At 39.9% G+C, this 25,848-nt stretch overlaps 1 protein-coding gene across 3 annotated transcripts in view; it reads left to right on the forward strand.

Annotated features, from left to right (window-relative positions):
- PRKN (parkin RBR E3 ubiquitin protein ligase) overlaps positions 1-25,848 on the forward strand; it is a 638,032-nt gene that overhangs the window by 181,215 nt on the left and 430,969 nt on the right. For all 3 annotated transcript variants that reach the window (XM_079971894.1, XM_079971892.1, XM_079971893.1), the window contains exon 3: positions 4,335-4,572. In XM_079971894.1, coding sequence (XP_079828020.1) covers positions 4,335-4,572 — 238 coding nt within the window. The remainder of the gene's footprint in view (positions 1-4,334; positions 4,573-25,848) is intronic.

Consider the following 25,848-nt stretch of genomic DNA (forward strand, 5'->3'; position numbering starts at 1 on the left):
GGTGTTCCATTTGCTTCATTTGAGCTATTGGATTACGGCCTAGGACCCTCGTACCTACAGGACCCACAGAGAAACCTACGGTCTGCAAATAATAACATCCTCAAGGTCCCAGGCCTCAGAGAGGTTAGGCTGGCCTCAACTAGAGCCAGGGCCTTCTCAGCTGCGGCTCCAATCTGGTGGAACGCTCTGTCACAAAAGACTAGGGCCCTGCGGGACCTGACATCTTTCCGCAGGGCCTGCAAGACAGAGTTGTTCCACCAGGCCTTTGGTCAGGGCGCAGCCTGACTCCCTCCTCTGGCAACCTGCACAGAATTTTGCTTAATCGGTTGCCATTAATTTGATTTTAATTAATTTTTATAATGAAATATTTTTAGAATGTGTGATTATTTGATTGTTTGATTATTTGATTATTGTTAGCCGCCCTGAGCCCGGCTTCGGCTGGGGAGGGCGGGATATAAATAAAATTTATTATTATTATTATTACTACTGTTTTCTCCACCCTAGGCTTTCTCAAACAATTGGCTGTCTAGTAACAAGTTTTTACATACCCGTATTTTTCGCTCTATAAGACGCACCAGACCACAAGACACACCTAGTTTTTGGAGGAGGAAAACAAGAAAAAAAAATATTCTGAATCTCAGAAGCCAGAACAGGAAGAGGGATCGCTGCGCAGTGAAAGCAGCAATCCCTTTTGCTGTTCTGGCTTCTGGGATAGCTGTGCAGCCTGTATCCGCTCCATAAGACGCACACACATTTCCCCTTACCTTTTAGGAGGGAAAAAGTGAGTCTTATAGTCAAAAAATACGGTATATTAGAAGTATCCTATCTTAAACTAAATAATATCCCACCTTTCTTTTCCCGAATGAGGGGTAGGGCAGGGTGTACCCCCCCCCCCCATTCAGGTTTTTAAATATCTTATGTGTCATTAGACCATGGAACTGATGTAATTACTTGCTTTTCCCAAATGATTTTCTCTCTGTGCACACAGCTTTTGAGAGATGGCCAGGGCTCCACGCTTTAAGTCCTGGGGGCAATAATAATCAGATATTGTGTGCTTAATTTTTCTCTCATGCAATGACTTCATTTTTGTCTCAGTCACCTTTAGTGTCTCTGTATTCTGTCCCCCAAAATGGATTTTCCATTAAAACATTTGTGATGTCTTCAGTTTTACATAAAACCCATTTTGTGTATCACAGCTTTCTCTAGTGTTACAGTCTCAACAATGTAGTGGTCGTCATTAATATGTCATTTATTCCTCTTAGTATCTATGGGGAACCCTCAAAAGAAAGTTAGTGTCTAGCACAAATTTTCTGCTATATTAGGTCTGGTGGACTTTCAAATGTTGTTGGACTGCAACTCTCATAATCTCTTATCATTGGCCATGCTTGTTGGAGTTTATGGGAGTTGGAATCCAATAACAGCTGGAATGCCATAGCCCCCCTACTCCTGAAATAGATATTTATTTGTTTTACTTAAATTAATAATAATCCGCTCTTCGTTGGCCACATAATCCCAGAGGGAGGAATAGCATTAGAATGCAGTAAACACATAATTCAATTTAATACAACTGAACATAAAATCAAACAATATGGTAACATCATAGCTACATCAGCCAAGTGTAGGCACTACTTTAACAACATGTTTTAGTGAATAGCAACTTTTTCAACTAGTGTTGAAACTCTGTTAGTGCTGTTGCTAATTGCACCTGGCAGGAGGGTGCATTCCAGAATTGGAATGCCACTAGATTAGCATTGATGTGCTTGTGATGCATCCTGTCCACAATAAACGGTTGTGTAAGCCCCCTTGAAATGAATGGGGTTTAGGAAAGATATTTCTGGAGGATTGTGCCCAGTACCATTGATTTAAGAGTACAGTGGTACCTTTAGATACGCACGCCACTGGTTGCGTATCCTTCAGGATGCGAACGCGGCAAACCTGGAAGTATTTTTCCAGGTTTTGCTACGCGCGCATGCACAGAGGAGGCGCAACCGGAGGTACCACTGTAGTTTCAGCATAATCATTAATATGCATTTTGCACTCATGGAGTCACAGTGAATTTGTGTTAATGTACTTATATTAAACTATTTAACTATAATGTTAAAAAAGGCTATTTAATGTTAACATGGAGTTGAAAGTTAAAGCTTAGTATTAGCATTCTTTGATTAATAAGCCAGTAAAGCCATTGCTCTGACAAGTCTCTGTTGACTGGATTATTACTTCCTTGGGGAAAAGGTTCTTAAATTCAATTTCAAGAATCAAATGCATTTTTTCACATTTTAGAATTTTATGTAAGAAATCAGCATAAATATTGCCTTTCTGAAAATGATCCAAGGGTGGTGGTTGTCCTCCCGCCCCCTGGCGATTATAAACAAATGCCAGATGTGGGGGTGGATGGAGGAAAGCAATAGTGCAGAACACTACTCTGTCCCTGCAAATGACCTGGTGCCCAAATATTTGAAAGAGAACATCTTTCAGAATCTGCTAACCCAGTTTCTAAAATCTGCAGGGGAGGCTCTTCTAATGGTTCTGGTTGATAGATACTGCCTATTATGCAGTGGCCTGGAAGACATTCTTCCCATTGGTGGCACCTCACTTGGACAACTCCCTGCCTCTCAAGGTGTGTTACACATCCTTGATGCAAAGTTTTCATTATATATTTTATTTTATGGGAATCTCTATTTAAATGTTAATAAGTTTCTTACCTCCCAGAGAGGTGGTCAGCCTTGTCGCATGAGTTCATGCGCTGGTTACATCTATACTGGATTACTGCAATGTGGTGCTTCCTTTGCTGCAGTTAGTAGAGAATGCTGCAGCAAAATTGTTGACAAGGCTTTCCTGGTCAACAAATGGCCGTAGCCATGGAAGTTGGTCAAAGGCACTTCTAGCCACTGAGACTTCCTGAACCTCCAGTGACAGAGCTGGATTCGCAACACCCCAAATATATTTAAGACATGAATTCCCCTAGGCCAGATCTTTCCAAACTTTTCATGTTGGTAACACATGTTTTAGACATGCATCATTTCGTGACACAGTAAATAAGTTTTACTAGCAAACCAAAAGTTAAACTAACCCTTTTTCAGCCCTGGGAAGAGCACGGGGAGCATTCACGAGACACCTCTACACACTGCAGCCAACACACTAACGTGTCACAACACAGTTTGGAAAGCTTTGCCGTAGGCATTTGAGATTGTGCTGGGTTATTTGTTCCGATTTGTATGCTGCCATATTGTCAATTAATTGCATTTTTTAAAAAAAATTAATATACATTGTGTATTATTATTTTATTATTATTTATTATAATTATTTTTAGGGACGCGGGTGGTGCTGTGGGTAAAACCTCAGTGCCTAGGACTTGCCGATCGTCAGGTCGGCGGTTCGAATCCCTGCGGCGGGGTGCGCTCCTGCTGCTCAGTCCCAGCGCCTGCCAACCTAGCAGTTCGAAAGCACCCCCGGGTGCAAGTAGATAAATAGGGACTGCTTACTAGCAGGAAGGTAAACGGCGTTTCCATGTGCTGCGCTGGCTCGCCAGATGCAGCTTGTCACGCTGGCCACGTGACCCGAAAGTGTCTTTGGACAGCGCTGGCCTCTTAAGCGAGATGGGCGCGCAACCCCAGAGTCGGACACGACTGGCCCGTACGGGCAGGGGTACCTTTACCTTATTATTATTTTATGTAGTGTACACTGCTCTGCATAGGAGCCAGCTCCTAAAGGATGAACTCCTCCCCCCTAAAATATTTTATGGGGCTGGAGGACCCCAAAGTTGATGAGCATTGCCATTCAAATGGTGTGTGCGTGCCACATCTTGTGATTAGTTATGTGGGATGGGGACTTACCTATTTTATTCAAGTCGGCACCCCTGCTGCCCTAAGGACAAAGGACAGTCTATAAATAAAATTAACAACAACAACGGGGTGTGTGTGGAGGTGTGTGGGTGGTATTTCTCCCACCCACTTTGTTGTTAGTCACCTTGAATTTTTGGAAAGACCAATTATAAATGTTTCGAATAAGTAAATGTGGGTTTGCAATCTTTATAAGATTTCAGAGAGCATATAGCTTTTCACAAAATATTGTTCAGAGCTGCTACTGACCCACTGTTTTCTTGTTAAATGTTTAGAACTGTCTAAGCATTGTGACCCTGTAGTGAACATAAGCAATCCTAATTTTAGCAGTTTGCTTTTTGTCACTTTTTCTTCAGCCTATTATTATTCATTGAAATTCTACATGAAATAGATAAGGGAATCACTCTGTATAAAAACCCCACCAAACTGGAGATGGGAACTGCTTCTTTTATTTCAGACTTGAATATTGATGGAGACTTTATTCTTGTTTTTCAGAGCTGTGACCTGCCCCAGCAGAGTATCGTTCATATTGTTCAGAATCCACAGAAAAAGGATGAAGAGGTTGAGACGGAAAGCAAAAATGTCTCTGGCATTCTAACAAGCAATGGAAGAGAAGCTGAAAGCCTCACTCGGGTGGATCTCAACACCAACCTGCTGCCTTCTCACTCAGCTGGCCTTGCTGTGATTTTAGACACTGTGGATGACGGCATCTCCCCTCTAGCTGGCAATTCTGGTAAGTTGCTGAACCCACACAATCCAAAATACAGAGGGTTTCTTTTAAAGCTGATTGTGCAGTAGGGAAATCACAACTTTTCCCTGTTTTTTTGGTGAACCATATATAAAAACCCCGGAGGCTGGGGCACTGTTTTTGGTGTTCTTTGAGTCCTGTTGCTTATATTCAAGGGATGCATGCTGTGATTATCCTGAGTTTGCTTGACAAGGCTGCTGCCATTTTATAGTTCCCCAAATCCATTTGGGAATCAGCAGCCAGTCATGCTGGTGTGCATGTTTCTTTGTTTAATCCTCACTGTCATAGACAAGAAGCACATTGTGTATTCTGTTTAGTCTGCCAGCCCTCCTGGGAATCTCTATTTAAATGTTAATAAGTTTCTTACCTCCCAGAGAGGTGGTCATTCAGCTCTGAGGCACAATGTCATTCAACACTTGCCAGGGATCTAGAGGCATGGAGGGATGATCTTCTTGCTAAAGAGGGACATTTAGATTTAAGGAGCAAGAAGCACAGCTCTCTTCATCCTTTTGTAGCATTCTACATGATGGAGAGTTTAAGGATCACTAGAGTTTAAGGGCTTTGTGGCCAGCAGTGGAACAGGCTGAGGACCACAGTCATAGTATTATGTTGGTTGAAGCTTTCCTTCTCTAGCTGTCAGGGAACTGGTAATCTGATGCCATATCCTGGTTTTCCAACTCTTTTGGAATAATTTGGAAAGGAGATTTAAGAGTTGTGATGTGGAGAATTAGTTTCCATTCAAGCAGTGCAGTGAAAGAGTTGTTCAACAGTGGAACCAACTCCCACGAGAGGTGATGGAGGTTTTTAAGCAGAGGTTGGATGGCCGTGTCTCATTTATGATCTAGTTGAGTTTCCTGCAGTGCAGGGGGTTGGACTAGATGACCCCCGGCTCCCTTCCAACCCTACAACTATATGATTCTATGGTTCTATACATGTTTTGAATATCTAGTGGCACATCCCTTCTGGGACAATACCTGAGGAAGACTCTCAGACTACATGGTTGGGGGAGACTTGAGTGTTTGAACACTCTTCTACAAAAAAGAAAAAGAAAACCCTCAACACCTGCTCCCTGGATTGTATCCAATTTATGTTATACTCAGAGCAGACTCACTGAAATCAGTTGACTTAAGGTAGTCATAACGTCAATGGTTTCATGATTTCAATGGGTCCACTCTGAGTATGACTTAGTTGGCTAGGTAGAAAGTTAGCATATCTGAGAAAAGGGCAGTAGCATAGCTTTCACTTTGATAAGCTCATTTTCTATGGGCAAGGCTCTTTAAACCACTCAAGCATGCAATAACCTACCATCACCATTAAGTGGTAGATCCAGGAAGGACTATACCATATTTTTCCGTGTATAAGAATTTCCCGCAATTTTTTAAAGTTTAAAAATGGGGGTCGTCTTATACACAGATAGTGCATATGGGGGGATTTCTTTATTTGGAGTCCCAAAAAATAGGGGCTGTGTTATACACGGAGGCGTGTTATACACGGAAAAATATGGTAAGTTTTGAACATAAAGTTCAGTGCTTACTTTTCCTCAAATAACACCACCTAATATTTAGAAATAAATGGCAGTATGTCATCATATGGTATTATCATTTCCCTCATCTGAACTATGAATGTGGACACTGCATTTACAGGATTCCTTCCCCTGTCCTGAAGCAGTGGTTCTGTACTGAACTTGGTAGTGAATTCTGTAGGATCCATTGATTTTGCAAATACACATATAAGAACATAAGAAAAGCCCCACTGGATCAGGCGAAAGACTCATCTAGTCTTCCATCCTATTCTTACAGTGGCCAACCAGATGCCTTTAGGAAGTGCCAAGCTGGACCTGAGTGGAACAGTGTTCCCCTCCCTTGGGATTCTCAGTAACTGGTTTTCGGCGGCATCCTTCCTCCCGAGGGTAGAGCTAGAACATAGCCATTGTGGCTAGTAGCCATTGAGAATCTTATTTTCCATGACTTTGTCTAATCCTCTTTTTAAAGTTGGTGGCCATCACTACATCTTGTGGGAGCAAATTTCATAGTACTTTCTTTTGTCAGATCTGAATTTTCCACTATTCAGCTTCAGTAGATGGCCTCAAGTTCTAGCATTGTGTAAGAGAGGGTAGAACTTCACAACACCATGCATCATTTTATCCATTTCTATCATATCCCCCCTCAAGTATTTGCTGTTTTTAACAAACCAACACTGATTATTCTAAGTAACTAAATAGCTTTATGTGATTTTAAAAGAACTGTAGAAAAGAAACTGTAGAACTGTAGAAAAGAACTGCAAATCGCAAGAGGGTTCCCAACTTCTACAATTGACTTGATCAACCTCATGCTGCCAACTAATGATGAATGAGTGCAGTTTAGGACCGAATTAGTGCCTCACAATGCTCCACACATCACATTCTGAATGAATAATGTGGCAAGAGGGGTGCCTTGTCATTTCAATCTGATCAGCTCAGGTGGATGTAGTCCACATTTTATATTGTTTCTTTCTTCAGGTGTGTGCACACCTGTATTCAGTATTTGATTTTTTGTTATTATTTGCAGGCTGATGCTTGTGTTGGAATAGCTATCACATTTGCTTAGGTTTCCCACAGTGCATTAGTATTTGGTTCTGCTGTCTGCTACTCATAACTCCCCCAGCCATAACGAATCCCACTTTGACAAACCAAAACTTAGCAAAGAATCCTGATGGCAGGCTGACAGCACAGCAGATGCAGATGGCCCCTGTCTTTCCAACTACTTCATTTTATGATTCAGCTCAACTATATCTTACTTGTCATGAGTAAGACAGCCTAGCTGAGTGACATTTCTGCTTGACTGGTAGTTAATGACAAGGAGTCTCTGGTGGGATGTTTTCTTTTCCTCAGGATATTCCAAGTTTCGCTATGACTAAAGAGAGGCAAAAAACATGGTTTTAATTTAGGGTGTTGATGATGATGTAAGCACAGCCATCTGTACTAGTGATAATTGTGACACATGGTTTCCGTGTTCTTTGAGGTAGTTTATGGAGGAAAATGCAAAACTGACGGATAGGACATTTGATTGATTTACCTCCAGAACAGATAACATCTTGTGTTGTTTAATTGTAGGGAGAAATGAGGGACACTCTCATTTCCAAAGTATCTATATGTAAGGGTGGAGAAAGCTATGCACTCTGATTTTGATTATTTTGAATGATTGTTGGATATTTATACATTTGTTCTTTTGGCATTGTTACTTGTTGCTTTTGTAATGTATGACTGCAGAGTAGATGGCAGATTTAATACTTTGTCTAATAGGCAAAGAACCACCAGATATATTCAATTTGATGTTACTTTATCGGTATACATAAGGGACAGGGAACCCTTGGCCTTGCAGATGCTGTTGGACACTAGTTCCATCAACTCCAGCCAGCCTGGGCAATGTTCATGGAGTTGTAGTCCAATGTTATCTGATAGGGCAGAAGGTGTCTGTCTCTGGAAACCATGATACTTAGAGTAGGGTAATGGGCATAGGGTGGTTAGATGAAAAAGAAGATGGTTCTCCTTCCTTGCTTGACAAACCAGTCGCTGCATCCAGAACAGAAAGGAGGGCAAGGGCCAGGTAAAGTGCATGGGAGGTATTTTTCTATTTGTTTTGTTTGCTTCACAAAGGGCAGGAGCAAATGGAGACAGCTAGCTGTCCAAGCACAGAGGGAATCCAAGAGCCCCAGAAAGCCAAACAATGGGGAAGCTTAAGAGGTGTGAGTCTCCCTTGGTTGGAGAAGGAGCAAGCGCAAATAAAGCAAGGTCAAGACTCTAACCCAGGAGTGTAATAAACAATTTTTCTGTAGCCCCTTCCTGAAATGGTAAGAATGAAGGCTCTTTAAAAGGGCTAAAACTAGATCTTTATGTTGTTTAGTTGTGGATTATTAGAGAGCATTTTAAAAAGTGTTCTGTGTTCCACTTTTGCCTGAGGCAAATGAGAAACCCAAGTTTCTGAGTTGCTTGTCACATTTCTAAAACTTATACTGTCAAATTAGTTTCAGGTCAAGTAACAGTATGATGTGCATCCCCTCTTCCCTATTTTAATAAAGGATTAGGCTGAGAACTTGTAGTCCTAAAATAAACTGCTTTTTTATTTCTTTCATCATCTTCTTGAGAACACCATCTAATGTGAGCATTGATCCATCCAAAATGGTCTCCAACATAGCATGCACATCTATATTGATATTGTGGAACATGAACCAGCATAAACACTCAACAAGTGAACCAGCTAAATCTAAGACAAGTACAACGGCAAAGTTATTACTGCTTATGACCCATTTTCAGCCTCCTCCATCAAAAACAAAAACAAACCCTGAATGTCTAAGAATTTACCATTTTATATACAAAAACCAAGCCTTTATGTTCAACACAGGTCTTTGTTTGTTTGTTTTGCAACCACACACACGTTGCACAAAGAAATAATGTCCCTATAAGCCCAGTACCAGTCTTGGATGGTTTAATGTTATAATGCATTTTGCAGATATATCTACTTTTAGTCCATGTTGATCAGTGTGAATCAATAAATGTATGGCAGAAGCGGTATCTTCTTCAATTTGCATACATTAATTAGTTTATCTTTTCAAAGTTTTATCATGTTTCATGGCATAAGGAGGAGCCGCAACAAAGCATTTATCATAGGTCAATCTTGTTTCCCCCCATGCAAGAATAGATAAATATAGGTATCTATTTTATGAATATCATATACATTTGTTTGTAGTAATGTAATACAGGTTTGGAAATACAGTGGTGCCTCGCAAGACGAAATTAATCTGTTCCGTGAGGCTCTTCGTATAGCGGTTTTTTTTGTCTTGCGAAGCAAACCCATTGACAGCTTAGCGGATTAGCGCTATTAGCGGTTTAGCGGCTTTTAGCGGATCAGCTGGTAAGCGCCTTATCAGCGTATCAGCTGATAAGCGGCTTAGGGCTTAGGAAAGGGGGGGGGGAGGGAAAAACCCCCGCAGGAACTCGCAAGACATTTTCGTCTTGCGAAGCAAGCCCATAGGGAAATTCGTTTTGCGAAGCGCCTCCAAAACGGAAAACCCTTTCGTCTAGCGGGTTTTCCGTCTTGCGAGGCGTTCGTCTTGCGGGGCACCACAGTATTAAGTACTCACTTGGTAGGAAACCTATTGCTCTCCAAATACAGTAAAGAGATTAATTAATCCAGTACACAATAGATTCCTGTGGTACCTATGTGTAGCCCTTGGGGAGCCATGTTTCTCTGCAGGGAAGGTATATAGATCTCTCTCTTATCCTAACAGAGTAACTGAAGGGGACTAAGAAGAAAAAACTGGTCAGGGCGGAGGTGAGAAAGTAGACACTCAGGCAGAATATTCTTTGTGGTGAGGGTATTGCCACTGTGATAGACATTTTTCTTTCCTTGTCATAGCCCATTAAACTTTAAAAGCCCTTCAGTTGTTACTGGTGCTTGGTGGCCTTTAGCACTGCTGAGGTATTGCTCTTCTGTAGTCAGTGGGATTTGAATTAAAATTGTGGTTCCACACTCACAAAAATATCATGTGCTATGACAAATCACAACCCTGCAATGCTCATCCCCACAGCAGTGGCAAAAAGTGGGGAGCACATTACTGCCATAAGCACATAAGTTACCTGTCACTCCTCTTTTCCTTCTCAGTCGAAATTTGGATTCTAAACTCTTCTTTTATTACTCTTCTGCGAGGTACATTAATAGAACAATACAAATGACTATTATTGTTGTCATTTTTCGTTATTACTACTGCAACATGTATTTATGGCACCTTGCATGACACTTGACTCAGAGTGTTCCTGATGTTAATCTAGTTCCTTCTTTGGGTTGAGCAAAGCATCCATAATGAGCATAAACTCAGAGAGTGTTATCTGCTTTAATAGGACAGTTGCTTCAAAGACCAGGAACTGTCATATTCTTAAATTTGTATACCACCCCAAAAGGGCATCAGATGTCAATCAGCCAAAGGCCTGGTTAAAGAGGAACATTTTCGTCTGGTGCCTAAAAGTGTATAATGAAGGCGTCAGCCAAACCTCTCCGGGGAAAGCATTCCACAAACAGATCATATTGGAATAAAAAACCCATTGCACAAACTCAAGTTATTTCCTCTTGCCGTGGTAACGATGTACAAGATTATATATTTCAGGGAAAATCACATTGGTTTAAATACTCTACACAGTGCTATCTTTGGATGGAATGTTTCTTTCTGACCCTCTTAAGTAGTCTATTTGCACTGCAAGGAAATGTATTTGATTACCTTTTGTGTGTATATCTGGGCAATGTGCCACAAGGACATATCACACTCTTTAATTTGGTGTTGTTTGAAGCAAGGCTTTCTAAATAACATTCACTTTTAATTAAGTCATTACTTCTATTATCATCAAGGAACAACTGACTATGGGTGCACTTACCAAAGCCCCTGTCTAATGCTAAACATACAAACTAAAATACACCTTACTTTTCTGTAGTTAGGATAGCAAAAACTATGTTTCTCCCCCAAAAAAGGTTTGAAAGTTGGCTACATACACGGTAACTCCTGCTGGCCTTAGTGATGATTAGTATGTCAGTCTTCCTCACTGACATAATTCTAAATATAAAAATTTGTATCTCCCCCTTGACCTTCTAAAAACAGCAGAAAGTGCTTTTCTAAGACATTAACATAATGGAACCTTTTCAGTAAAATGATAAATTGAGCCCATTTCAGCAAACAGAATGCATACTTGGTAATTTATTGCAGTCTTTGCCAATGCTGGGAACCTCATTCATATCATATGCTTTTAGTTCTAATGAGTATGGTGCCATTTCCCTACTTGCTTCACTTCTTTCATATTTGCCAAGGTGAGTAGCATTCTTTTGAGTGGAACCTGAGATGCTTTGGGGAATTCATTGCATCATGGCAACTCACCAAACATCTCTGGTCATTTGAAGCAATGTTTTGTTTTCATTGGAATTTCTTGTTTCTTCCATAAGAATGTTTGCAGTGAGAGAGTTTATGGAAGAAGGGCACAGCTATATTTTCATTCATATATGAGAGTGAGAGTTCATAGGGGTTTGTTGTTTTTAATTCCCCTGCACAACTTCAGTTAGTTGTGTGAGCAGACCATAGTAGAAATTGTCCTAGATGATAAATGTAATCATGGTGAGGGAAATAAAGTCAGATTAGTGACAACGGTTCCGAGTGACTAACTCTTCTGTTTGTTCTTATTTTCTGCCACTTGAAATTATGGGCCCTGGGAGCCCACAGTGTATCTAATTAATAACCTAAAAAAATAGTTAAGCCTCAAAGGAGGTGGGAGAAAACTATTGTATACATTATCCACAGAGAGACCATAGTTGATGCTGATAACTGTTCATTGCAAGACCTCAAAATTGCTTAACCAGTTTGCACCCATAAATTTTCATGGAAACTCAGGGTCTGTAGCAAAAAATGATATGATTTAATAAAAGTTGCTCACTGACCTTGGAATGCACAGCCAAAGTTTCTCCTGCTCTCCTTATCACTCAGGGGGTTGGCTCAAGATGGCTGAAAAGCTGTGTGGCATCAGAGCATCTAAGCCAATGAAAGCCAGAGTTTAGAACACAGTTGTTGGTTGGTGGCTTGTGAATAAGCTACCTCCCTGTTTAAGGGAAAGCCATGAATTTGTACTCTTGGGAGAAAAAATATTTGCATAAAATCATTGTCGATATTTCTCTAAAATAAATAAATAAAATTAATTAATCTGAGAACACCTTTGTGCTAATCTACATTGGGGATCATGAATTTATATAGATTTTTAAAAACAAAAAAGCAGAAAACCAATTATAAGCTGTAAACAGAAACAGATGTTTAGTTTGAGAGTCAATTTGCATTAGGTTAGTTATCATTTGCCTAAATTTCCCACTCTTTCTTTCATTCAGGAGAGGCTGGTGCAAAAGAGTGGAGTTGTGCTGTTGCCCTCCAGTCATTGTCCCTTACTGGGGTGGTGCAAGATCAAGGCAGGGCTGCAGCAAGCCAGAGCCATGTAAGCACACTGGCAGAGCTAATCTGGTGTTCCTGCTGGTGCACTTGCACTGCCCCAAACTTACTCTCATCCTGTCCCATCTCAGCAAGTGGCACAGCACTGTGATGCTTCTTTCTTTCTTTCTTTCTTTCTTTCTTTCTTTCTTTCTCATAGCAAAAGTTTAGAAATCAGTGTATTTTCTTCCACTGTTTATACTGCCAACCAGTACCACCCATAAACAACTCCTCAGTCATGCCAGTGACTCAGCCACTCAGCTACGTATTTGGTGCTATAACACACGTTAAAAGGGAAATAATTTTGTCAGGAGAGGTAATTTTGAAATGTCAGAGAAAGTACTGACTACAAGAGCAATTACTCTAGTAAGCACCATGTCAACACTCAAGCCCTGACTCATTTAGAGCCAGACAGTATCTAAATGGTATAGTAATGGTCTGTTTCCTGATTTTTGTTCTATCCATAATTGCAACAGTGTGTCTACACAGATTTCATTATGTTTTGTCCATACTGTGGGAATGCCTGCCTTCTTCTCACGCCTTGTGGTTGGTTAACCAGTTCTGGAAGTTTGTTTTCTCCTTCTAATGTGGAAAGGTAAAGGTGTGTGTGCAGTGACTTTCCCTTTGGCTGTGCATTCCCTGCATTCAAAAAAGAAAACTGAGTCTGTCAAGTGCTGAACTACCCCTCCCACCTACCTTAACTTTCACAGGGGAGCTAATGTTTGATGCTCAACAATACACCTGCCCCTGTGATGCTGCATTCCTCAGTGGACTGAACAAGATCTCTAAAGCAGGCTGCCTCTTTCAGCTGTTTTTCTTCAACCAAGCACAGTATTTCTCTAACACACACCCAGTACCACACACACATTAAGACACTGCAACCAGGATTCCCTCTTTGCAGCCAACAGTCAAGAGAAACTCTCTAATTAGGGGACCAATCAGTTATTGGTGGAATGAGGAAGTAATGAATCAAATGAAAATCATGAGGAGGACAAGGGGAGATGCTAAGAACTGTCTACACTTGTGACGATTAAGATGCTGCTTTACTCTCTTTTTTTAAGGCTGGGTTTTTTGTGGTAGGAAATAATAGAACAATTGCTGGGAAAACTTGTGAAGATTACAGTTAGATGGCAGTGATGTGTGGAGCCATCACAAAAAGTGAGTGAACAAGCAGCTCTTGTAGCAGATTGTATTCCTTGTGGCAAGCAAGGTGGGATTCCACATTGCCTGTGGCAAATTGCTCAGACTGAAAAGGAGGTCTGCCACTTTCTAATAGTATATATTAAAGAATGTCATGCTGTGATAACAAGGAATATCACAAAGGTGTGACAAAACAGTTTTAATAACTTTAAAATGTAAGCGTGAACACATTAACTTTTTTTGAACTAACTCAATGATGTCTCCCTTGTCTTTAATCTTCAAACGATGGTTCTAGCCTATTTTTCCTGTGAGGCATTGCAAAGGCAGGTTTCACATGCATATTCATGGCACAATACAGTCTCCCTGTGCACCTCTGTTCTCTTTCAGCGGTGTAATGCAAGGGTTGGAAGGGGAGGGTGCCATTTCCAAGAAGTAGGCAATCTCTTGGTTTTCTCAGATACAGTGTAAAGTATGTGTACTGCTTTGAATTAGTGACACAGTCTTGCAAAATGAAATAACACACTAATGCCTGCATCTGAAATAGCTGCTGTGCATGAACAGCTGCTGAGTAGGTGTGATGATTTGTTGAACTGCATATATACTGTTGATGCATTTCTTCAAAAAATAGGTTTATTGAAGCCAATGGGTCTTTCCCAAGACTGTTATTCACAAAACAATACAGAAGCATTTCCCTCTTAATGTGTTTTTTTGCTTATGGTAATTCTCTCTATGTTAATTTTTCCCCTTTTCAGAATGATACTAATGTGAATTTCTTTTTTAAAGATAGCAGAGTTTCTTCTATTAGAGTTAGTTGTCCCGTTACAAAGATTTGTGGACTGCCATTTTCAAAGAGGAATCTCAGGTTGTTTGTTGTCATGGCAAAAAAGTGGATCCTTCTAACCCAATATCTCAGTTAAAAATAAATAAATAAATAAAAACTCCATTTGGTAGTAGCTTTCAATAGTATAATTGCATTTGTCGGTCTGTTTAGCCAACATTGTGATTTTGCATTGCAACAAAGTAAGACAACATTGACATACTGTGAAGATGTACCATGACAAATTGCCATGACATAGATATAGACATAATAATTTCTGTCTTGCTGGACATCTATTAAAGTGTCATTCTAAATAAATGAAAGAGATATTGATGGCTATAAGAGGGATTTTTATAGAACAAGCAGATCTTTTTTAAAAAACGACAAAACTGTGTCTCTCTTATCGATACAGCATGGTCTTTTTTTCTTTCTTTCTTTCTTTCTTTCTTTCTTTCTTTCTTTCTATATTATAGTACAAAATGTGACATCCAAATGAATTATAGTTAAATCTCTCTTGGTCCATTTTTCTGAGCCTCATTATTTTCTTGAAAAGTAAATCATCTTTAAAAGCCGCTCATTTAAGAGAGGTTCTGTGTTAACAGGGCACCCTGGATGGAAAGAAATGCTGCAGATCAGTGCAAAATGCCTGTTATTGTCTAGACTTACGCTAACATAGAAGGTAATGAAATGTTTTTGCCTAGCTGAGGAAATTCTGTAGTTCTCTGATGGGGAGCCCTCTTATCAATGGTCATTTCCCCCCTTGCCCACATAATGATGTGATTCTCATTGGGAAAGGGAAAAGCTCAAATTACTTCAGTGTGGCCATGTATGCCTCAGGTGCACGATTAATATAACCAGTTCATGTGATTGCAGTGCAACTAGGCGCAAAATTAATTTAGGTAAAAATAGCTTTTCTTTGAAGAACAGCTGCTCTTTGGTACTGGTGGGAGTGGGTGATGTCAGAGAGGGCAAGGGGGGGCAAGTGTCCCTCTCCTCAGACAAGGAGCTTACCCCCACCCCCTGCCACTGAATTCCTGTTAATTCTTCAAGGAAAGGCACAGTTCACATATACAAGTGCATTCATATACTGTATTATCATTTTTCAAGAGGCCAAGAGGCCAGTGGCAATCTACGGAGGGGAATGGGAAAGCATCTGATGTGCAGGAGAGAGAAGTAATTGAGGAGGCATGGAACCCCTGTTGTTGTTTTCTTGAGCACTTCTTGGTGTCCACCAGGCTGGGAATGGTTGCTATTTTATTATGCAATCACAGCTCCTCCTCCAGTCACCCCGCTGAAAGGGTGGGATGCAGTCTCCGTTGTCATATAGTGTAATCATCCTATATTTAATGCTGTACTGTTTTTAACATTTGATTGGGAGCCGCCCAGAGTGGCTGGGGAAACTCAGCCAGATGGGTGGGGTATAAATAATAAATTATTATTATTATTACTCAAAATTATGAAAGTGTGCATAGAATTGTAGCCTTAGCTACCATGATGATTGTTATCTGGAGTGAGACATAGTCAAATCCTATATGTAAGCAAGAAAGCTTACAGTTGATTTTTGTTTGTATTTTTCTTAGTGGAGTGTGGCTGGGGACACACACATTGTGGCTGGAGGTGGGGGGGCAGCATTTGGAAATCTTCAGGACATGTGTACTGCCTTGCAAACAGTCCAATCAGCACTCCAAATGCACCCCCTCCCCGCCTCCAGCCACAATGTGTGTGCCAACCAATTCCCTCCTCTGTGATCTGGAGGCCCCAAGTACCACTTTTCTTGACTACTTCTAGTGAAATCTCCCCAGGTCCCTGTCTAATGGCTTCTCCAACTGCTGTTGTTTGTACAAACAACACAGTCCCTTTGCTGTTTTCTGTTCCCTGCCAACTTTCCTCCCACTTCAGGTGTGAGTGAGAAGTCATGTGTCATGCATATACTCCATAAAATATTTCGGAGAAGATTTTCCTGTCTAGTGTTGCCCTTTAGGGTCATGTACATGAGTGTGTTGCAGCTGAATTATAGGATTTTTATCATGCGCTTCTCTGACATGCATGTGTGAGCGCAATTGTTTTGAAAAAGTGATTCAAATGAAATTAAATGAACAAGAAAAGACTCATCTATTCCTATGCCATATTTCCATACACATTCCTAACAGTTGATGGACATCTTGCTATCTACTAATAACATCAAAGGACATAGAAGCCAAATGCTCAGCTTGTCTCTTGGTGTTGCCCTATAAATACATCTATATCTAGCTATGTCTAGTGTGCAACTCAAATATATTGATATGCAGATGTCCTTCTTTATGACAGTTGCCATGAATAGTTAATGCTGTCAGTTACGGCTTATTAAGAGTTTATAATACCATTCATAACATACTAACTAATTTATAAGCATGTCTGTGGCTTTTATGTTCTATCAAGTATTTATCACTGACCCTTACGAGGAAGTGTTACAGATTTTTCTGAATAATTTATATGTTTAATATAAAATTTAATGCTCCGGATTTCTGCCATAGCTGCATTAGACTTATGGCATTTATTTTCTTCCCCATATGAGTTATTCAGGGTAAGGAATATTTAAAACTCACTTAGATTGGTTTTGATCGTTCTCCCCCTTCCAATAATTTGCTGGGTGGTTTGCCACAATTTGATTCCCTTTAAAGTTCCTTCCCCTTTTAGGACATCTGCATAATTTTTCTTGTACAATATTCATTAATGATGTGTTAATACATACAAGGTTCGATTTAAGCCAACTATATGGTCCTATGCTGATGTAAGTCACTCCTCAAACCACTTATTCCCACCCCTGCCATTCAAGAGGCATAAACCTGTTGCTGAAGGGAAAGCTGTTGTATTCCATTTGTGTACCACTTCTTAATAAAAAGTGCTTTGTAGACAGTGTTAAATCAAGTTAAATTGTCATGTTATAACAATGCAACATAACTTCTATAAAATCAAGAAGCCATTAACACTATATAATCAATTCATCTGGCAAGTATTTACAAGCAATCCAATAAACCTTCTCAAAATACTTCTACGTTGAGCAAAGGATATCAGAAAAACGATTTCATTTAGCTGCTCTAAGGGCCATTTAGAAGGTGGAAAATCTCACTTCCTTGGACAGCGAGTTCCATAAGGGATGGGGTGGGTGGGGCCTATCACCAAGAAGACTCTAGGTCTTATAGTCACCCGCCGTATTTCAGGCAGTTGAATCACATGTGGAAATACACCACTTTACTTTCAGGACCTCTCTTACACTGTGAAAGTGGAACAGCATTGTTGGTCTAGTACTTAGGATAATTTTTAATTTTTTTTGTGGAGGCTTCTCTGTTTCCTTAACTGTGATTGGCAGCTCTGTGGCCCACCACACTTTTTTTTTTTTAACGAAGTTTCTGTTTGTATGAAGCTACATGAAGTTGCCCCTGCCCAATTGCGGGCTGCTGTATTTACCCACTCTCACCCAAATAATGCCTCTGAAATGACAGTACAACCTGACACAGCATAATTCATTTCTAGACACGGGATGAGTACCTGGACATTGGCAATTTCTTGTCCAGTTTCCATCAGAATTCTTCTACATCCTTACCGGGGGCCATAATTAAAGGGAAATTAAAGGGGGGGGATCATTATTTAACTATGTGTGCATGTAGCCTATACAATGGTACCTCAGGTTACATATGCTTCAGGTTACATACGCTTCAGGTTACTGACTCCGCTAACCCAGAAATAGTGCTTCAGGTTAAGAACTTTGCTTCAGGATGAGAACAGAAATCGTGCTCCAGCGGGGCAGCAGCAGCAGGAGGGCCCATTGGCTAAAGTGGTGCTTCAGGTTAAGAACAGTTTCAGGTTAAGAACGGACCTCCGGAACGAATTAAGTACTTAACCTGAGGTACCACTGTACACTAATACCAATTTGACATCTTTCTGTTTTTGCCTGTTTGTCACCTAAACTACAGTGCATGCACAAGAGACATATATCAACAAACTTGGGATTATCCTAAAATATGTACTACTACAAAAAAAGTCCCAGGCTACTGCAAGGGGTTGAACTAGATGACCCTTGCGGTCCCTTCCAATTCTGTGAGTCTATGATTCATGCTGTATGCATGCCTGCACCAAACATAATTGTGTATACTCTGTGCAATGTAATCTGCAGTGTTTGGTGTAAGGATGATATGAAGGGCTATACTGCCCTTGATCCTTTTTGACATCTTTAATTAAAGGCAGTGAAGAAACAAATTTAAATGTAGTCTGTATTAAAGTTAAATTATTCTAAAAAGGCAGCTAAGAGACCATTTTTCAGGCACTGGTCTTGGAAGTTAATTGGGTCTTACCAGCACAACCTTGGTCAGTCCTGGGACTGATTTATCCAGGTATGGAAAAAACAAGTTACTTGTCCTATCATACCCTAAGGAAACGTGTGCTTGATTTATTCCAAGTGAGGAATATAATCTTTGCTTTAAACTAAGCATCTAGAGTTACTGAGATACTGAATATTTATAAAAACAGAAGTTCCATTTTTAAAAATCATTATATTCTATTGTTTGATTACAGCGAAAAAATGTAAGAACAGCACTCTTCACAAGAGGAATGAACGTGCAGCTGCTTCAAATGCTTTAGGTAGCTGTTTCAAGGTGTGTGTGTGTGTGTGTGTGTGTGTGCATGTGCGTGCATTCCTAGATAATACAGGTTCATTTTTTTCTTGTCTTTCCCCACCAGGTACACATTTATGTGTTTATGACCATGTTTAGCAAAGTGTATTTAAACAGAATATCAAGGACAACCTCTTTATCGTAGTCAAAATAATTGAGCAAGGAAATATGTTAGAAGGGACCACAAGGGTCATTTAGTTCAACCCCCTGCAATGCAGGAATCTCAGCTAAAGCTTCCATGACAGATGGCCATCCAATCTCTGTTTAAAAACCTCCAAGGAAAGAGAGTCCATCACCTCTCATGGGAGTCTGTTCCACTGCATAACAGCTCTTACTGTCAGAAAGTTTTTCCGATTGTTTAGTCAGAATATCCTTTCTTGCAACTTGAAGCCATTAGTTTGAGTCCTACCCTCCAGAGCAGGAGAAAACAAGCATGTTCACTCTCCATGTGACAGCCCTTAAGATATGTGAAAATGACTATCGTAACTCACCTCAGTCCTCTATTCCAGGGTTAACATACCCAGCTCCTTCAAGCACTCCTCATAAGGCTTAGTTTTCAGACCCTTGATCATCTGGGTTGCCCTCTGCAAACGTTCCAGCTTGTCAACATCCATCTTAAATTGTGGTGCCCAGAATTGGACACAGTATTCCAAATGTGGTCCGACTAAAGCAGAATAGAGTGGTACTATTACTTCCCTTGATCTGGACACTATTCTTCTGTTGATACAGCCTAGAGTATTGTTAGCTCTTTTTTTTTTTTTTTTTTTTTGCTGCTGCATCACACTGTTGACTCATGTTAAGCTTATGGTCCACCATGACCCCTAGATCCTTTTCACGAGTACTGCTAATAAGCCAGATGTCCACCATCCCATATATGTGCACCTGGTTCTTCCTGCCTAAGTTCAGAACCTTACATTTGTTCCTATTGAAATTCACTTTGTTAGCTTGTGCCCAGTTCTCCAGTCAGTTAAGGTCATTTTGAATTCTGATTCTGTCTTCTGTGGCACTAGCTACCCCTCCCAATTTGGTGTCATCTGCAAATTTGATGAGCATCCCCTCAACTCCTCCATCCCAGTCATTTATAAAGATGTTGAACAACAACAGGCCCTGGACAGAACCCTGCGGCACCCCACTTGTCACATTTTTCCAGGATGACAAGGAAACATTAATGAGTACTCTTTGAGTTTGGTCAGTCAACCAGCTACAAATCCACCTAACAGTTACCTCGTTCAACCCACATTTTACCAGCTTCCTTGCAAGAATATCATGGGTAGTGATGTTAAACTCTTGAGAATAATCTTTTGGAGACTATTCTTGAGAATATTCTCGATTAATAGGAATATTAGAGAATTTTCATTTAAAATAGGAGTATAAATTTTAATGCATTGAAAATGATATAATTTTAATGGTCATGACTGGACCTAATGGTCAGGGGTCCCTTTACCTTTAAACTTGTTCAGATGGCAATTGAAAACTGTATAGATACTTTTATTCAATGGGGCAATGCAGTGAATTTTTTGCACCAAACTTGAAATTGAAAATTCAATGTGAATCACTCACATTAATCACTAAGCCTGCCACTAACCGTATATTTACCATCAATTTTGAATTCTAATTATGTTGTATATGTATGAAAAGTAGCTTTTAAAGTAAAAGAAATGTTAAAAAACCCTCAGGTCCACTATATGAGTACATTCTTTAAAAGCATATCTACATGGTACAGTATTTTCAGTGCAGCACTAATAGAATCAATATATTCAATATAAAGTTTAAGATAAATGCTATTATTTCCAGAAAATAAAACACAAATAATCTGTAATAACAAGTTACATAACATCAGAAATGCAAATTACTGTCTGCTTAGACAAGTAAGGCAACACACAACATATTTAAATTATAACTGATAAATTGTCACAAGAAAGAAATTTATTAAAAAAAATAGGCTTTAAGTAACAAGTCTCAAAATTATAAATTTATATTGACTCCTCAAACATCTTGAGAGGATAAGTCACCAGCTTCGCCTCCACTGGTAACAGAGTTTTCAGTTCCACACTGATCATCTGGGAGATCATAGAACGAAGTTGATGGTTGTATAAAATTCAATGAGCTTGTTAGAAGCTGTGTTTTCTTCTCTTCTAGGAGTCATGTGTAGGCTTCTCTTTTCTTCTCTTCTAGGAGTCATATGTAGGCTTTTCTGCTCTGTTTACAGTAAGCCTATTCCTTTTTGCTGAATGAATAACTCCATAAGTACTGAAGCTGAGTTCTGTTGCAGCTGTTGTTGGTGGCATATTTAAAATGTCCACAGCCACTCTGCTAAGCTTCGAACTAAAGCATGTTCCCTTCCACTGCATCCACTTTTTCAACAGACTTCAATACATATGACTTGCTTAAAAAATCTTCCTTAGCACGATATGCTGCCAGCTCTGCCAAAATATCTTGTGTATCATTTGGTGCACCTGCTGATATTTTGAGATCAATGAACTCGGTACCTTGAATTTGTTCATCTCGTGATAAATGAATGCCATTATACTTGGGATCAAGTTTATTTGCAGCAAAGTGAATCATGCTGTTACACATAATTGTATAGACCTAGGTACTTTAAGTGTATAAAGCATTAAAGCTACTTTCTGTAAAAAAAAAATAACACTGTATGGCCAAGGGTTTGTTGTTGTTTAGTCGTTTAGTCGTGTCCGACTCTTCGTGACCCCATGGACCAGAGCACGCCAGGCACTATGGCCAAGGGTATAGAATTGCTAAGAATAAGGTCACACCAAAATAGGGGGGAAAGCTATTACATATAGTTGAAATACATAGATTTCCTCCTTAGGAAGAAACCTCTGGCTGGTGAAAACCCCAAAATAAATAAATAGTAACTAGGAATCATGTTTGAATTTTATAGGTGGTAGTTGATCACCCTAATTCCAGAAGGTAAGCTTTTTGTGGAGGCATCTGAAAAGACAGAAGGTGGTATGCTGGCCTGTGAATACATTCTAAGTGTGATGAATGAATGCAAATAGTTCTATATTCATGCCAGAGGTGCACTAATATGCTCAAAGTAAATTGCTAAAATTAATGAAATAACATTTTCTTCTGCCTGAATTTGACATGCTGACATCTGCTAGGTGCGTTATATAGACAGATATATGACTTTGGCTATTGGGCGTGGCGTAGCTAATTGGTTTACGACCCCAATTAGCCGTAACTTTAAGCGATCTCCAGCCCGGCACGTTTCCGCTGTGCCGATCCCTCGTTTGCCACGAATTGCAGAGTAAACACAGCAGAGCTGTTGCTTCTCGGTGTTATCAGAAGATTCAAACACACCCAGTCATTAGTGTGTTTATTTGACAGTGTTTATTTCAAGCAGTAAAACAATAAATCAGCACTTTACAGTCTTTCCCTGGACTGCTAGCGTTCATGGCTACCGTCTCCTTCGGAAGCCAGAAAAAACAGGAAGTGGAGTCAGACCACTCCCTCTAGTCACGCCTCAGGAATTGAGGGACGTCACACAGAACTCTTTAACCCTGTGAGTTCTGAAACCATTCACATTGGCTTCATGTCAACATTTCCTTTCTGAATGAGGCAAGCAATATGATTAATAAGATACCAGCAGATACTTGTCTTGTGCTGCTATGTTTATTCCACGCTAGATCGTATGCCCTTACTCTTACCATAAGTACACTTTCTTTTGTTTATGCACACACTTGTGTTGATTTTTACAGATAAAAGCATGATCTGGTGATGCTAAGATGCAGTAGTTAAACAAAGCTGCATTTGACAAGTTTGAGCTGCTCAAAGTTTATTTTAGTAATGCAACAGAACCTGAAATAAGCTGACCAGGATCACTTTTGGTATTTAGTTGTGACTTGTCCTGAGGCGTTAGAGTGAAGGGTGTGTTAATAGTAGTAGTAATAGTAGTAGTAGCAGTAGCAGTAGTATGTAATAAGTACTACTACTAGTAGTAGTAATAATAATAATAATAATAATAATAATAATACATCTGTGAGAGCTGTGTACATTGAAACACTTCCATATGCACATCTCTCTGGTTTGATCTAGTTACTTTTATTCTGCTCCACCACCAAAGAGCTCAGGCAGGCCTGATACCAGCACCTGGTATACTCAAGAAACAGACAGGCCAAGGGCCTTATTGGAGCCCATTGGTGCTGATATATAGGCTGTGTAGTGAATGATGCTATATCAGGGTCACTATGGGAAATTTAAAATGGCGTCTTATAGCTGCCTTCTACTATCACAAAGTAACTTACCAACGAGCACATTGCTGACTGCCCTCTGAAAGTTGGAGCTGGTTTTTAGCTCAGGGCAACAGACATGGTTCTATTCTTGCCTATTTTATCCTCAGAAGAACCTGTGAGGTAATTTAGGCTGAGAGACACTGACAAGCTCATGATTACCCAGACAACCTCAGCTCCTTCAAGAAGAAATTGGGTATAAATGTGATGAAGAAAATGAATGTGTTTTTAAAAAACCATTTGGGGGGGAAAACATTTTATTCTGTTTACTGTTGTAACTAGCAGGGTCCTGGAAGTTCAGTAATGAGCCTCTGTGGCTATGAGTTTTGTTACTGATCTAAAGAGACATTGGTACTGAGGGAGACTGAAGAGAACACACACACACACACACACACTTACATACAGTGGGACCACAGATTTACATTTGGGATATATGCTACTAAGCAACTTATCCAAATGTGGATTTTTACTCAGAACTGACAAGGTTACGTGTAAAAGATGGTGTCATCCTCTCCCACTCCTCACGTGCGCTGTTTCCTGACATTCATTTCTCTACTTCTTTGGGCTGTGGTCTGTGTGTTTAAGTTTTGATCAAACAGGTAAATAATACAAATAATGAAGCCAACCCAGCAGAACAGTGTTTACCCTAACCCAAATCATTATGTTTACAAAATAAGGAATTTTCTTTCTGTTTTTGAAAGACCTACAAAGGGATTGCTGTGAAGGAAATGATTTGCATTTATGCAACTCTGTAAAATTCAAATTTAGTCAGCGGAAGGATGGGGGATGGCTGGGGGTGGGGGGAGGTAGCCAACAGCAGTTGGAAGTAAATGGGATGAACAATCTGGATTCAAAAATGAAATTAGCCATGTGCATCAGAAACCAGCTGTTAGTTTCAGACTGAATAAATACAGCCCCAAACAGAGATTCAACATTTTCTAGCCAGTAAAACTGAGGTATTTGTACAATTCTTTCTCAGAAGTTTTAAAAACTAAATAGTTGGAGATGTGTTTTTTCTCATGGCTCTCATGTGTGCTTTGACCATTTGAATCAAATAAAAGCTGGCTGAGGCTTGTTTATTGTTTAAAGGATACCCACTTTTAACAGTGATCATTAATAGAATATTGTTAATTTCTGTAGTTCAAAAGGAATGTTGGAATTATTTTAATGTCATGGTGCTGTTAATAACTTGGAATCATGTGATACTTTGATTTAACAGCCGTCTCAGCATATGGTTTGCAACAATTTCTTAAGTTAATTATATACCCATTCAAAAATAGTATACATTCTTACATATTTAATGTTACATTTAAAAAACAAAACAGAACTATGGAGACACTGTGGGTGCAAAAACCAACAACCCCCAAACCAAACCAAAAACAGACTCAGTGGGTGCTAAACAGAAAAAAGAAAAAGAAAAAGTATTTCAATCTGATGCCAAGATCTGTGCATTCAGATTATATTAGATATATTTGCATAGAATATGTGGAGTCTGAAAGATGGTAGGAAGGCAAGGAAGAATGCAATGCAAGAGACTCACCATTTAGTCCCTTGGAAAGGGCTGAAATTAGACCCCTGCACTGGGTTGACAACAATTTTTCTACAGGGATGGGGTTGGCGTTATGCTCCTTCTGGCCACACATTTAAAGCATTGAGTTGTGGAGTCTCCTGCTCCATTTAATTTGGATGAATTGTGCAAATTGGGCATCCCCAGGGATCCCTGTTATCACAATGCCTTATATAATGTGGTGGAGAGAACGTAAAAAAATCCCTGCTGGATCAGGCCAGAGGACTATCTAGTCCAACGTCCTGTTCTCACAGTGGCCAACCAAATGCTTCTTTATGCTTGCTAATTCCCAGCAATTCGCAGGAGTGAACACGCTTGATCCCTTCACCACAAAATGATCCTAGAAAGATGAGTGTGTGAACATATTTTTATTATTTATTGAATTTATATACCACCCTATACCCGGAGGTATAGGGTGATACATACATAGAGGTAACAGAGTCTAAACCTAATGCTTCAATGGGAGACCCTACCTGCACGAGGTCATCTTTGGTTCTGTGATCTTTCACAAACTTGCCTGTATGTCAAGATAGTCTTGTTTAACAGAAGCTGGAATTCTCTACCATTCCACGCTGCACATTATCAACAAAACACAGTGATATTGGTGCATCTACAACATACACAGATTTTGTATATGTTAAGAGATTTCTGTCTTGCCCTCATTTCCTTCTGATCCAGTTCTATTTTGTATATCCAAATCAGATATCAATCTTTGCTATCAATTGACTGTGGAATGCTTTCTCCAGAGAGGCTTGACTCGGGCCTATGCTGATGACATTTCGTGTCCAGACCTTTTTAGTTCCCCAATTCTTTAATACAGACTCCTTTTATCTCCGAGAGGTTCTTATGCTG

Source organism: Podarcis cretensis, assembly GCF_951804945.1.
Source record: "Podarcis cretensis genome assembly, chromosome: 3".
NCBI classification, from domain to species: domain Eukaryota; kingdom Metazoa; phylum Chordata; class Lepidosauria; order Squamata; family Lacertidae; genus Podarcis; species Podarcis cretensis.